At 39.6% G+C, this 15686-nt stretch overlaps 1 protein-coding gene across 13 annotated transcripts in view; it reads right to left on the bottom strand.

Moving 5' to 3' along the window:
- otofa (otoferlin a) overlaps positions 1-15686 on the bottom strand; it is a 77618-nt gene that overhangs the window by 2974 nt on the left and 58958 nt on the right. The window contains exons 25-47 of one of the 13 annotated variants that reach the window (XM_044377342.1): positions 15468-15602; positions 14562-14723; positions 14112-14183; positions 13719-13838; positions 13478-13639; positions 13127-13289; positions 11805-11971; positions 11575-11604; positions 11317-11454; positions 11153-11228; positions 9604-9749; positions 9383-9517; positions 9151-9288; positions 8930-9057; positions 8231-8401; positions 7804-7964; positions 7327-7469; positions 7157-7245; positions 6818-6916; positions 3278-3519; positions 2896-3074; positions 2226-2326; positions 1573-1760 (exon numbers count right to left, since the gene is read on the bottom strand). In XM_044377342.1, the coding sequence (XP_044233277.1) occupies positions 1580-1760; positions 2226-2326; positions 2896-3074; positions 3278-3519; positions 6818-6916; positions 7157-7245; positions 7327-7469; positions 7804-7964; positions 8231-8401; positions 8930-9057; positions 9151-9288; positions 9383-9517; positions 9604-9749; positions 11153-11228; positions 11317-11454; positions 11575-11604; positions 11805-11971; positions 13127-13289; positions 13478-13639; positions 13719-13838; positions 14112-14183; positions 14562-14723; positions 15468-15602 (3138 nt within the window). In that variant the 3' untranslated portion in view covers positions 1573-1579. Of the gene's footprint in view, positions 1-1572; positions 1761-2225; positions 2327-2895; positions 3075-3277; positions 3520-6494; positions 6594-6817; positions 6917-7156; positions 7246-7326; positions 7470-7803; positions 7965-8230; positions 8402-8929; positions 9058-9150; positions 9289-9382; positions 9518-9603; positions 9750-11152; positions 11229-11316; positions 11605-11804; positions 11972-13126; positions 13290-13477; positions 13640-13718; positions 13839-14111; positions 14184-14561; positions 14724-15467; positions 15603-15686 lie in introns of all 13 variants that reach the window. The other 12 variants (XM_044377340.1, XM_044377335.1, XM_044377337.1 and 9 more) reach the window with 12 other exon arrangements.

Here is a 15686-nt window from a genome sequence, read left to right as displayed (position 1 = left end):
TCCTTTAGTTTCAATCAACTTTATTCAACTTCTGGTTTGTGTCTTGTCATCAAGACACAGTATGTCATTTAGTTCCTTTATATGCACACTGGTGTCCCTGTTAAGAGTCTTATCTTGGTTTTAAACATATTCAGGATATGAAATGGAACATTAAAATCCTGATTATTCATATTCCTGAATTATTCTAGCATTATATGTTGTTATTGAGGTGCAGGTATTATCACAATCAGACTTACAGTATTTTGTATAATGTCATATTTTATTTTGTATAATATCTGGGTGTCAATAAGTATCCATTGTTGCAGGAATGTCTGGATGGGATTTAAACAGACTCTCTTTAACCTCAACATTGACTAAATACTGATGTTTACAGGTGTGCAACTTAAATTAAATAACTAAAATCAAGGTCCCTTAATTTTATACTTATATTTATTAATTTCCTGGAAATTCCTGGAGTAATTTGCAGGTATTTAACGGTTAATTTTTAGGACATTTTTCAGAGAGGGTGGTGCAATTTGGAACAAATTATAAGAAAGAACTTAAACTGTATAAAGCATGTTTAGTTGGTAAGCACCCACTCATTATATTTTGGGTTTGTACATTGTTGTTAATTTGCAAAAAATTCTTAATGATTTAGACTCTTGACAATTCTTTAATTGACAGAAAATGCTTACTAGTGTGTAGTTTTGTGTGTCCAATGATATATTAACATATTACAGTAATTCTTACAATAATATCCTAGCCTAACTGTTCATTCTTGGGACATTGCTTTGAAAGGGTTATGTAATTTGGTAGTGTAGAGTTTTTTGAGAAAATAATTTGATATGTAGTTTGACACACAAAACTATACACTGAAAACTAAGTATGTCCTGTCAGTTAGAACTGTTAGGAGTGTAATTTATTAAGAATTTTTGCAAATTAACATCTATGTATGAATCCAAATATAATTAATTGGCTATTTAACACTTTTTGTCTGTTTTTTCTTAATAATTTGTACGAAATTGCACCACCCTCTCTAAACTGTCCTGGAAATTAACCGTTAAATACCAGCAAATTACTTGGAAAAATCCCAGGAAATTTTTATAAAATTAAAGGGCCTGAAAAAATATTACCGTATTACCGTAATGTCTGCTGTTTCTATTGTTCTATTGTTTGTTGTGGCCTACTGGTTTTACTCACTCACACTTTAGAGGTAGATGGGGCATCTGAAATTAATTACAAAAGATTTCTTCCAGCTGTTTGGCATAGCTCCAGCTGGTGGTGCCCTAGCTTGTTTATGCCTAAAAACAGTCCTGCATTTTCTTTCATAACTCACAGTTGGTCACTTACAAAGTGTATAATGGCACTTGATGGCAAAAGACACCGGGTTGCACAAAGGGTTGAGACGGATACATAGACACAAAACAAAGAGATTATTCTATAGCTAAGACAACACAGGAGAGATAGCAGTGGAGGAAAAGAGTGTTTTGGCTGGACAGAAGAGGAGGCGCTATAGTTAGGACGGCGAACCCATGAAGCAAGAAGGTTAAATAGAGAAGCAGAGACAGCGGAAGAAGAGGGGGCGAAGGCTACCAGCGCGTCAGGCCCCCAGCATCTTCTTGACCAGGTAGCCAGGGATTGAGTAGAGGAAGAGGCCCAGCATGAGCAGCAGCAGTATCAGCCCCAGGGCCTTGAGGATCAGCCAGCGGTAGTTGTGCCAGATGAAGTAACGAATGGACTTCAGAGGGCCCAGAAACCACATAAGACTGGTATCCGGGCGACTTTGCAGGAGGAGGGAGAGGTGGAGGGGGGGAGTTAGGGAATGCAGATGGAGGCAAGAACAGAGAGAAAGGTAGAGGAGGAGAGGGGTCACATACACAAAAGAGGGAAGGGACGAGAGGAGGGGAGAGACAGAGGGAGACAGTTGAAGAAATGGTAGGAGGAGAAACGAGTGCGAAAGTGTAACAGTGGCCTTTTGACAGTGCAGAAAGCATCAAGGGTCAAACTAGACCAAATCACACCTTTATAAATTAAGATCAAATGTTGATTGGTGGTAAATTGCTGATAAATTTTTGTAACACTGCTTTTTGCACTGTGACAATGATTTTCCTGAAGAGATTTATGGGACACTCCTCGCTCATCAGTTTTTAACTGCCAAAGTAACAAATTGTAAGTAACTGTAGGAGTGTTTGTGAGTGATTGATTCTACATATATTGTCAAATAAAGCAACAAGTCAATATCTTACTTTGGTTTCTCCAGTGGATCCGGCTCATTGCGTCCCAGTCCTACGGGACTTTTCTCTGCCTCCTCTGCTGTTACCAGATGGAGCTCAGCTTCAACCTTACCCTGCAATGACAGCATCAATCATTAAAAAATAATCCACTAGGTAGATAGTAAAGTGGTATTTTTGTTTGGTTCAGTGTGGTTGGGTCTGTTGAAATTAGGCTTGACACAGGGAATATTAACCTTGTATTGCCTGTATAGATTAATGCAGTGGTTTCCAATATTTTTTGACTTTTGACCCCTTAAATGTAACTAATCTCTATGTTTGACCCTTTATCACAGTTAAGACCTTTTTGTTGAGTTAAAGTGAAAAGTGATTTTTCCTTGGAAGCATTTTTTTCATTTGAAGGATTTTTTGAGGTCTAAAGAGGTGAAAGTATCCAGTATTTTACAAGAAAAGAGAAAAAGAGAAAGAGAAAAAACATTATCTTGAAAAGTTTCACGTTTGAACTTGTATTTTTTGCTTTAATTCTCTTGCTTTTAAGGCTCTTTCTTCACTTGCACTCCTCTTTATACTGCTTATTTCATCTCATCCTTTACTGCCTTGACATTTGCTTTCTAACTGGTGATTAGAAGTAATTTCACCACGATGATTTCATGCTGATATGCTCAGTTTTTCATGACTGTCTTACCGTGAGCTCCATCTCATCATTCTCATCACGGGCCACAAAAGGCCACCATCCCTTGACCCTCTTTTGTTTGAAGATGGAGATGGTGGGCAGCTCCTGCTCATTCCGGATCATGTCAATGGAGCACTGCTTGGCCGTCTTTGCACCACGAGGGAACCGGTTTAGGTCCAGCTCAATCGCACCTGGGAGCAGTTATTGTCAAAGCAGTCAGACACTATTGTGGTAAGACTCCTGGCAATGATCATGGTAAAACAGATGGGTAATTCATCCTATAAACAAACAACTAAAGAGACAGATGGACCAAAAATTTGGAATTGAAAACTCTCTATGGGATTACAGCATTCAGGAACAAGAAAAAATTGCTATAATCTCTATCAGCCCTTACCCAGGAAGTCATCAGCAGAGAAGTGGTCAGCATCCCAGACCTGCAGCGTGAGACGAGGAGGAATCTTGTATTCGGTCTCATCCCAGGAGAACATGGACTCTTTCTTAGAGATGACGATCTTCTCCTCAGCCATGAGGTAATCAAAGGGGAAGACGAAACGCCAGTTAAAGTTTCCCTCACCAGTCAAGGAGTGGTAGTGCACATCTGTGTCCTGCTTGTCCTCCTGTTGCCCTTTCAGCCACCTGTGGAAGGTTCACAGACAGGTGAGACCACAGATCAGTGCAGGGTCATCAGAATTAGAGGTAGGTTGACCTTTAGAATCATGGTTTGGTGAGATTAGTAGAGAGATCTTGTTATTTGATTTTATCAGTCATGCACCTTTAAAGTTTAATGTGTAGGAAACTGTCTGTCAGTTAGTATATTAATTTGGTTAATTTAAACACGAAGCAAAGGACATGTTATAAATGTACCAGTCTGCCAACAAGAGAGATGATGCTAATTGGTCAAAATCAAAACGCATAATGCGACTCCACAACAGCGAATCAGATTAACACACTTTTGTGTGTTAAAGGTGTTTCTTGAGTGATCCATTCAAATCTGATTTGATGTTGGAGCTTCACACTATTTTCAAAGCCATGCAAACAAAAAGCTTGCAGAAATGCCATTAGTGAAATTTATACAAACTGACTGTTAAACAATAATCTTTTGTCCTTATAGTGTCAGACTGCAGATACTAACAAGCAGAGGATCAAAGCATGTGAGGGTTTTTTTGTGTGCCGGCTGGAGCTTTTTCATTAACAGTTGAGTGAGACTGGCTTCATTAGTCAGGAGGAAGAGGGAGGGAAGCTGCACCACACACTAAAAAATATGAGAACGTAAGCTGACAATGGAAGATTGTCAGTCTGAAAGATCTGAAGAAATACTGAGAAGAATGTGCTATGATTTGGTGACCAGTGGTGGAGAGGTACATTTACTTAAGTACTGTGTTTGTACTTTTGTACTATTTTCTGCCATTTTTTACTTCTATTCCACTATATTTCAGAAGGAAATGTACTTTTTACCCCACTACATTTATTTCACAGCTATATTTACTATTTTTCAGATCAATATTTATACATAAAAACATATGATCAGTTTATAAAATATGTATTATTGATTAGACCACACAACAGTATAAATTGAAATTAGCTCTACCTTGAGAACATTAAAATGCACACATCAATAAATCAATATTATTATTCCAACAATATATATATGATCAATATAACACTAAATGTTTAAGATATATTACAAAATGTAGCATTTATCATTAAATGGGGCCATTTTGCATAATGAATACTTTTAGTTAATAATAACAATTTAAGTACATTTTGATACCAATACTTTTTACATTTACTTAAGTAGGATTTTAAAAGCAGGAGTTTTACTTGTAATGAAGTATTTTTTCATTGTAATATTGCTACTTTTACTTAAGTAAAAGCATCTCAGTACTTCTTCCACCACTGTTGGTGACTGAGATGCATTGTCTTAAATTAGGGCAGGGCTGGGATTAAGTACTGGGAATGTTTTGCTTGGCTATAGAGGACATGTGTCAAACATGCCTCAATCATAACCACTGTATCACAACACTGGATCCATCTGAAACAACCCCAGTCCTCCTCAATGTTCGACAGTTGTGTCAGTCGCTGAAATCTACAGTACAAAGGAAACGTGGATTTTAAAAAATACTTAATCATCCTCCAAGTGTTTAGGGTTGTTTGAGGATGGTACCCTGTTTGTTACAGTGAAACCCTGAGGTGACACATCCACGCCGGGGTGGCACCGAGTCAGCTGAGGGAGAAGTGAGTTTGGTTATGCAGGAGTAAGGAGGCTCCGCATCAAAAACTTTAAATATCCAAAGCATTAAACACCTTTTCCATGGCAGACATATAGGCATGTCATGGCAGGAAAATTAGGAACTAAGAACATAAAAAATGGCTGCATTTGTTTTATGTGTCAGTTCCAGAGCGTTATGCTGATGTGTTTTTCCTGCTATCACGAGTCAAAATGTCTGCCGTGAAAAACGTCTTGTGCTGTAACATGACAACATTGTTAAAAACATGTGTCAGTACTGGCATGCATGTTCTTTGCTTGTATACATCCATGCAAGAGTCTGCAAATGTCTTGAAATTAAAATTCCTGGAAAGTAATTTATAGTAGAAACTGCAGTACAGGACCAAACCACAAACCCTCTGTAACACTTAACTTTACATCCCCCTATTTAGCATTTATAAGCAGTATATAAATATTCAATACAAGGTTTATAACACACTATAATGAAGTTGTTAACAGATACAAGAACATTTCTTAGTGTTTTTTAATGTACAGTATTTGTCCACAATTATAATTTCTCCAATGACATATTTGATATTATTACAACTGTTTGACTATTTTGTCATTTGTTATCTTTTTATACACTAACCTCCATGTATATGTGCCCACAGGAGGAGATATATTTGTTGACAAATACATGAATAAACACTTAAGGCTACTTAAAACTACATTATAGTGTGTTATAAACCATTTATTCAATGTTTGTATACCGCTCATAAACACTTAATAGGGGGACTTATAATAAGGTGTTGCCAAAAGTAACCAAAAGTTTAACAGTCCACCTCTATCCTTGAATTTATTCTTCACCTTAGAAATCTTAACTGAAGGTTGGCTAAAGAAAAAGCCTCTCTGCTGAGGCACATCATAAGATGACAGATCAGGAAGTTAAGATATTTTCTATCAAACATATCCAAAATTGGCAAAACAATCTTATCCAATTGCTGCTCTGGAGACTTTGATCATATCACATGATTTTCCTCAGCTGATGGGAGTTTGTCTTGAATTCCTCTGAGTATTTCTCATCCATTTTTGCTGAAAAGTTTTTGCTGTTTCCAAGGTCTGTGAGTTTTTAACTGCGTGAATGCCATTGGATTGTTTTGGTACAATTACAGTTATAATCAAACTCAACAAGTTGTTTATGTGGTTTGGTCTTGACTGGACTAATTTTTCATTTGTTGTTAGTTTTCAGCGTGCTGATTGGAGAGTTAGAGACAAGCGAGGATACGTGCTGGATGGAAAGTTGAGACAAGAAGCGGGAAAGGGGATAAAAAAATTATTCAAGGGCTTCAGGAGGAAGGAAGGGAGGGTAGTTGTACGAGCCATGCGGTGGAATCGTGTGTTTTACCCCCTGACATAGATGTCAGACATCTTCTCTCCTGTCATGAAAGCATCGTCCTCTAGAATTACGTCATCAGTGTTCCAAATAACAACACGGAGCTCAAAGCTAGACACCAGCAGAGCATTGACCAGAGAAGAGAGAGAGGACGACAGACAGACAGACAGGAGACACACCACAAACACAAAGACAGACGCACAACAAACGACACGAACACGCACACAGAAAAAATGGAAACAAAACAAAAAAAATAATGGTTAACTGCAAAACACAATCACACACAGCTCACACCCAAGGGATGAGGCTTGGTCACCGCATCCCGCTGTACCTACCCCCTGACAAATATGTCACTGGACTTTTCCCCAGTGAAGTAATCATCGTCCTCCAGTATTACTTCGTCTGTATTCCAAATAATCACCCTGAGCTCATATCTGGTAAGGGGGGGAGGAAGGAACACATACACACACATAGTTGGACTTATATCTGACAGTAAATAGAGAGCTAACTAGTCAAACAGACTCACCATTATTTAACCTGGGGATTCAACTACAAATTCTGTTGAAAAAACTGAAGAACTTTAGACAGTACAATAAATATCTTTCCCAAAATTTGCATTGGATTCATGCTATTATCAGAAATAATCTTATTCTCTAATCACCAGCCAGACCTACCTCTTTGGTTTTCGTGGTGATATGTCAATCGCAGGTCCAGGAGCAGGCATGTCCATAGGAAACATATCCACCCACATCTCAATACGACCCTTTGAGTAAAATGATACAGTTTAGTAACTTTCAGACTGATCTGTTAAGGTCTCCAGATAAAGCGGCTCGGTCTTTCCTACCTGTTCGATGCCAGGTTTGTCAACGTTCAGCAGGGGTCTGGTCTCCACATGTTCAGGGACCAGCTTGCAGCCCACCCTCGGGATTTCCTCCCAGTGGTTGAGCACTGTCAAAGCTAAATGCTCCTCAGTCTGCTTCTTCAGACCTGCGAGATTGACACAACCAAGAGAAGACAAAGAAAAAGTGAAAGCTGATGTAAGCAAAAAAACTAAATTATGTGATCAACAAACTGTACATATAGAAACATACACAGTAGAAGTGCTGTTCAAGACAATAACCTTGGTAGAAGAAAGACTAAATGTGGTTGAAATGTTTGTGGTACAATTAAAATCATTCAACAGAGCATAGTGAGCATAGTATAAAAGGATATTGTTCTTTGAGTACAAAATCACAGTTAATTCGATGGTGAAGTGATGTTTGAAATCCTATATGAAGGACCTTTAAATCATTGTCACGGTTTTAGGAGAACACTTCCCTACCATTTTCGTCCTCAATCTCTGTAGGTCCCATGAAGATGCGGTTCGCCACCTTGACTTTTCCTCCAGGCCCATAATGAGGTCCATCAATCTTTCCGTCCTTACACAGCCTCGTCAGGATCTGGCTGGGCTTCATAGGATCACGCCAGACATTGTACCCATGGCTAATATCAATAGATAATAACAAAAAGGGTATTACATTTCTCAATTGTCTGAGGCACATATGAAATACTAAATTCAGTCAAATTAAGGATCTTAAGACTGAAGAGAGAGTGAATATTACATTTATGTTTACTCTTGTCCTAATCAAATTACAAAGTACACTAGATTTCAAACAATACTAACAATAAAGGTGTCTAGTTTCATATGGTCAAACTGTTACTAAACCAATCACTTAAACATGTAAAGGATAAGACACATGGATGCTCACACAGAGTAGTTGGAGGATATGCCACATGTGGCTCTGTATTTGCTGTAGAAACGATTCTCCAGGTCAATCTTTGTCTCTCCAATTAGGTCATCTGTGCCCACCAAGTCCCAGTCGTACACAGACACCGTTAGCATGGACTCCATGGGGAACGTGGCTTCAATGTCAAATGATCTGAGCAGAAAGGCGTAGTGGAAGATAAACAGAAAAAGAAGGGAATCAAAGGGGTCATGTCGTGGGGTTTACTGGAATATCTTGATGCATGATTTACAATTCAAAGAGCTTCTTTAGGTAACATTGCAAATGGAGCGTTCAGAGCAGGCTTTTGGCTCACAGGGAGTGTTTTTACATATGTTCATCTCAGGTTTTGGAACTTTGACCATGTTTAACAGACATCTGACATCATAACAGTATGAAAATAAGAGAAAAAGCATATGTCCCCTTTAAGATATATGTATGAGGAAGATTCAGGTTTGGTTTCAAAATATCTGCTGCACAAAAAAATCAGGACAATACTTTTTGAATGACCGCTGCAAGGTTTCGTTAATCTGACTTAAGCAGTTCAGAATTATTTAGATTTTTCTGCCTTTTTTCCCCCCTGACATAAGTTTCATACAGACTTTTCTATTCTCTCTCTTTTCTCTCTACCAATGCATGACAACAAAGTTTAACTATATAAAGAGAAGGTTTCTCTCTACTCACTTGCCAAATACAGGATTGAGCTGTTTGGAGATGTAGTTCTCTTTGTCCTTGACCTCTGACTTGCCCAGCTTGATGACAATGTAAGGATCAGCCTTCCCGTTGATATCAGCAGGATGAAGATCTGTGGCCTGACATGGAGGAATAAAACAGAACAGGACAGATTAGAAGAAAATGATCATTTTAACTGGAGTATAGATTTAAATGGTGGGGAGGTCACTTACCCTGACCACATAGACACGGACGAGGACGTTGATTGGATCGTTATGAGGAATGCTCTGGAACATGCCCATGTTAGGATCATATCCTGCCTCTCTCGTGATCTCCTCTGACAGGGGTAGCTTATACATACATAAGGATCCCTGAGTCACAGAAAAACAAACGGGTTACAGATGAGGCGTGATCATATTTTTTGTCAGCTTGCGTCGGCAGGGATGCACTTGTTTTTACTCCCACCTTGAATCTTCCGACAATTCTGTCATCGTCCAGAGCGTGTTCGTCATCGTCCCCAGCTTTTCCTCTATAGAGGTTGAAAGTGTGAAGCCAGTCCTCGAAGTTGCCATACTCACTCTCCAGCTCCTTGTTGTACACCTGCGTAGGTCACCAAACACCAAGTATGTCTATGAATATTAGTGCATAGTGGTTCATTTTAGGCTAAGTGTGAACGATACACTCACCATCAACTCGTCCACTTTCGCTTTAACTGGTCGTTTCTCAGATCCATCCACAGCTTGACCCTTCTTCTTGTCCTTGGAGCTCTTCTTCTCTTTTGTCTTTTCTCTTATCTTGGAGCCTTTCAGAAGAAGGTCATCAGGTTTGATATCTGATTGGAGGAGTGAGTGGAGGTGGAGGCGGACAAAGCAGGGTTTGAGTCATGAAGAGGGGATGACAAGGTTTGCACACAGCACTCAACATGAAAGTTGACAAGTGTGCTTATAAAGGGAACATATTTCCCCAAATTCATCTCGTAAATTTAGCCAAATGCTCTTTACTGAACTCTAGAGAGGCACTCCTGGAACAAAAGACTTTTGTGAGTCCCCCAACTTAATGGTGGCGCAACATTTACTACTCTGAGGTCCTCAGGCAGGACCCTTTTGACAGTTCCCATGTCAAGATGCAAGACTAAAGGGGACAAAGCTTTTGCTGTTATAGGGCACCACAGCTCAGACTTGCAAAATCAGTATTTACTTTTACATATCACATATTTTACTTAATTTACTCTGTATGTATTTCATTTTGATTATTATTTTATGTTGTAAAAGACTTCATCTCTGGTAATCTCTGGTTTTGATAAATGCTCTATAAATAAACTATTATTATCATTATTTCATAAATAGGTGGAATACCCTTTTAAAAGTGTTATGAAGCATGTTGAAAATGAATGTCACAGTAAAATTCGCTGATAACCTATAAAATTCAATGTAGATGCTGCTCAACTTCCTCTTGGCAACCAGGGAAATGTGGTCTTATTAATTTTACAACGATATAAAAGAAATATTATGTTTCATGTGTTTGGACACATTTTCCCATTCACTGCAAATGAGAAAGTGTGTCCAAAATTTTGACTAGTTCTGTATGTCATTTGTTTATAGTTTATACCAAAGTTTAACACTGAAATTGCCAACTCTGTTGTTAGAAGTAGCATCTATCTCCAGATCAGAGTTATATTTATAGTTTGCTGCCTGATGGTATACTATTTTTGTGTAGTCAGTGATTCGATTTCAGCCAACTTTCATGTGTACTGCAGAGCTGGGAGGTCATGAATGTCATGAATGATATGAATATGATGATGTTCGACTCTGTTCAAAGCACATATGGAGGATAGTTCAATGGGAAGGAAGACCTGGGATGAAGCACACACTGTATGCTGCCTCTGCATGCTCAGCTTCACATAGACAATGATTGTCATTTCATTCCTAAAGAGCACATTTTTTGTACTGGAAAAAAATTCATAACAATTTTCTTGCTGACTTCTCTGGCATTGCAGGTGACAAAACACAATTCATTCTCTTCATACTCAGAGCTATCGACTAAAAATGCATAAACACCTGAGAATTATTTTTAAGCAACCATAAAAAAGATGTACTGAAAATAGTCAGGAATATGTCGGTTTTTCAGAATAACTACTTAAAATGCAATGTTGGTGACATATCCCTTTAAAGGAAATCAAAGCTGCAGACATTTAGGCTTGCTGGCAGGCAGCCTGGCTGATTTGTTGTTCAATACCTGCTGCCTCTGCTGCTATCTCCAGGTCCTCTCTCTCCTCCGCCTCAGCCTGAGCCGCCTCCTGGGCTCTCAGGGTCTGCAGAGAAAATTATGAGGGCAAACATATGATACACTCTAGACTCCACTTGACTAAAGTGGACTAAAATACAATAGAATAGACAAACCTCCTTCAGTGTCTCGATGGAAGCAAAATATTTGGACCACCAGTCCAGCACACTCTCGTCTGTCTCTTCTTCCTCCTCCACCCCTCCCTTCTTTTTCTTCTTCTTTTTCTTCTTCTCTTTGTCGCTCTCTTCCTCGGTCTGTTGAAACAGTTCAGACACTGAAGTGATTCTCAGTGGCTCAGTTTTTATTCGCATGAGGAACCAAATAACTTCAGTGCATATTTTCATTGCCATATTTCTATAGGAGCGATTACTTACCATGTCAACTTTTACTACAGCATCAGACGTCTATGACAGGGGGTGTCACATAAAACAACACAGGGATTAATACACACAGTGGATCACACAGGAATGAGTAGCACATTTCCATAAGCAGAAGCAAAGCTGTGCTTCACTTGCACCTTTTACATATATAAACACACACAGTATACTATAGAAATTAGCAGGCAATGCTCTACTGTGCATCAACATACGACTATCAAACTTACAGCATCTAACTTGACAACTGTGTCCATTTTTCGGACCCCAGGCTCTGAGTCCATGTTGACAATGACGTCACCTGCGGGGCGAGAGAGAGTGCGGGAGGAAAGGCTGGGTGAGGAGCGAGGCTGGGAGCCGCCATTGGCTAGGACCATGTAGCCATTCATAAGCTTAGCTGGAGCGAGGCCCGAAAGGAAAAGACAGCAGATGGCAGGAAAGAACAGGACAGCCGAACACATGCGAGAGAGAGAGAGAGAGAAAAGATAACAGGTGGAGAGAGGACGTAAGTACAAAAGGTCGTAAGAACGCAAAGCAAGCAGAGAAATCAGCAAAGTTAGTGAAGAAAGTAAATAAGTTTGTTTTAACCTTTCTTGACATACAGTATCCTTTGATTTTCTAGGCAATCCACGCAGGTTAAAACAAAGTCTAAGAAAAATTTTCAGACATTGTTTTACCATGTCTGGTAAAACCTACAGCCCTTTTTCAGAATAAGAGAAAAGCCAGAACTGAAAAAGATATTAACAAAGGTTTGTCCTCCTCATGATTTATATGAATTAAATATTATATGGATATTTCTAAATTACAAAGGCTGACTGTAATATGTATAAATGAAATGATTCTCAAATGCAAGGCTTTCAGTCTTAATGGTATTACATTGAAAAATAATTAAACACTTGACACTGTAGAGACATTACACTGTCCTCTATAGATGCATTCTACAACTGTGAGTAAGCATTACTCTCTGCAAAGCTTTCCCCTGGATAAATAAAAGTAGAAAACCTTATAAAAAAATACTAGAATGGGTATTTCCTGCAGAAAATGTGTGTGATTGCTGCCAGCTGCTGCTGTACCAATTTTATGTCTTTTGTAGTGAAACCTATGGGTGAAATTGCATCAGATTGTACAGACTTGTTCAGAGCTCCCTTTTGTACAGAACTACTACATTCGGCTCCAATTGGATTAGTTGTGGCTCTTAAAGTGTATTAGGTCACGCCTGTAAAACTTTAGTAACCAATTGCAGAAGAACAGTAAGATGGATATGTTTTGTTTGTCATCTAAATATGGTATATATAAAGTTTGGTGAAGACAATAAACTCAAGAATTCATACTTGGCAATACAAAACACAGTGCTTCTCCAATACAAAACACAGTGCTTCTCCAAACACACTTACAAAAGTTAAGCCCCTCATTACAGTGACTATTGAATACATGTTTTTTTCTCCAAAAGACATGCAGGAAAAAGGAAGCACTCCAGTGTTGAAAAATAAAAATAAATCATAATAAGCCCTCTTTAAGTATTGAATATTTTCCCTCAGATGAGGTTCAGCACCTGCAGTGGCCCAGTTGTTGGAGGTCTTGTCTGGGGCGCTGTAGATGAAACGTCTCAGGCTGCTGACGGCGTGGGACCCAACCAGGATATAGCGGCCAAACGCGCGGCAGTCCACCACTCGGATGTTGAGAGGAGGGTGGAGAAGCTCATTCTCTGGCAAGTCCTGAGGACAAGATGGACAAGAACTCAAACTAAGCTAAAACTAAGCTTCCAAAAGATTTCAATAATGTTTAATGCAATAAATCAAAAACAACCTTGAGGAGACTGATTGGTTTACGAAAAACAACTGGATGTAATGTGACATGTCTGAGGTCAGGCTTTGTAATGTCATAAATAAACATTTGTACTCACCACCTCAAACCATTTGACCAGTGTGCTGAAATTGGGGTTCTTCTTGTAGTTCTGGATGAGGGCAGATTGAACACCTCTACCTGCACACTCGATATCCACACGGGGCCGATCCACCTGGGCCAGGTTAATCCTCTTTAAGTCCCTTAAGCCCCAAAACAAAACCTGAACCATAGGAAAACAGCAGTAAGGGAAGAGGATTCATAATAGTTCAAAACACAGAGGTGGCGGGTTAAAATCTCACCTCTATGCGGTAGCGACTCAGGACAGGCCGGATGCCCAGTGGCACAGGGAGAATCGGTCCATGTTCTGAGTCTGTCTGCCCTTCAATGGGAGGAAGGTCAGCTCTCCCACCTTGACCAATCTAATTAGGGAGGAGAGAGGGGAAGTAAATCTGAGCAGATTGCAACGCTTCTGTCATTTCTGCATTGTGATTCAGTATGAGCACTGTTATACATTTCTTCCCTACAGTCCTAAATATTAATCTTTCTTTGCTTAGTGTAACAACTTCGAAGAAGAACAGAGGAGGCAGAAGGTCATGTCATGTTGGTGCATTTATTACAATACAAACACTGACGAGAAACCCCAAGAGTAAGACGCAGTGGGATGAAAAGAGAGAATGAAAAGAAAATAGCACCTTTATTTGAGGAACAGCAAAGTTATGGACAGCAATCAGAGCTCGCCTAATCTCCTCCGAATCGTAAGGTATCTGTAGGCAGCGGGAGGAAGGCACAAGAGGGAGAAATGGATATTTCGCAGGAAAAAGAAGGAAAAGTAAATATGAAGATTGTGGAAGAGTAAAGTAAATGTGGTGATGCTGTGTGCAGGCAGTTATTAAAAAAGTTTTAGTTTTAAATGAAGATAAATACACACAGAATAAATGACAGAGAGAAAGAAAACCTATATTTTTGGACTGTTTCCACTTTCTTTTGTGTATGCTTCACATCATTTAAGTCCTGCTTTTTTTCCAACCTGTACAGTAGTGACATGCGATCTCTCTACAGAGTTGAGTGTGTGTGCATGCATATATAAAAGTGTTCAAACATTTGTTTGTGTGTTCATGTGTGTGTCTTCTTGCATATGTTACCTGTAGCAGCTCAAAGGCAGCCAGCAGTTCCCCAGCAGTGCAGTTCCCTCTGTAAACCTGGTAGTACTCCAGCTGTGGCGGGAACCTCGGAGGGCCGTAGTGCTCATCACACATCTTGATGGTGGGCTTCGCAAACGTCCGACCTATGAACTCTGCCTTTCCCTGAACACCACATCATGACAGCGGGCAGTCGAGACAGTCAGGGGACAAGGGAAGGAAGTTAGACACGGGTGTGGGAGGTGCAGTTTTCATGGCAGCCACTTGATGTCAGTATTGGTCAAAATGGCCGAAGGTTACATCAATGTAGAGTGAGAGTATGAAAACAGAAAAAAAAACAGCCATATAACTCCCAAAGAAACAACCTGAGTGAAGGTTAACCGTGTAACAGAACAAAAATAGGTGCAGTCATTAAATATAGATGTGTGTAAAAGCATTTTCCAAAAACTTTCTTTGCTTCACAGTTGAGTATTGTGAAGCAGATTTTCTGCACTGCACCACTCCTACTCCTACAGCAAGTGCTGCTGCAGATGCTCTTAATACACAAAGAAACAGGAAAGGTGGAGGAGGTACATAGAAGTTTTTCCAAAACTTTTCCAGATCTCATCAGCAGCTAAATGAACCGAACAATTCATGCTACATCAGCTACTGTATCAGATATCAGCAGCTATTACAACCTCAACACAGCTTCTACAATACTAATGCTTTCACACTCTATTTAGCAAGGACAGCAGAGTTCAAGTGAAAGACAAGGTGGATGAGTGAGACAAGGATGGACAGACAGTCGGAAAATGAGGGATGGAAAAGCAAAGCACTGTTAGTTTTCTTGGTGCAAACAAAATCCTTTAAAGCGGACTAACAAGGATTGATGAATCTATGATGCCTTCATTTAACAGAGAAGAACCCTACCACCGTGTCCTGGTCATAGATTTCAACTACAATGATTGGTGGATCGTCTCTCAGCTCGCTGGCCTCCCCAAACAGCTCCACATCGTCAAACACCAGCAGCTGGTCCCATGTAGGGCAAAGAGTCTCGCTCAGGACCTGCAGCACACATACACACACATCAACTCAGTTTACTTGCCATTTCTCTCACTTGTTGTCATACAAGCACACACACGTACAAAT

This window comes from Thunnus albacares, chromosome 16 (genome assembly GCF_914725855.1).
Source record: "Thunnus albacares chromosome 16, fThuAlb1.1, whole genome shotgun sequence".
NCBI classification, from domain to species: domain Eukaryota; kingdom Metazoa; phylum Chordata; class Actinopteri; order Scombriformes; family Scombridae; genus Thunnus; species Thunnus albacares.
This window is presented reverse-complemented; position numbering and strand designations above follow the sequence as displayed.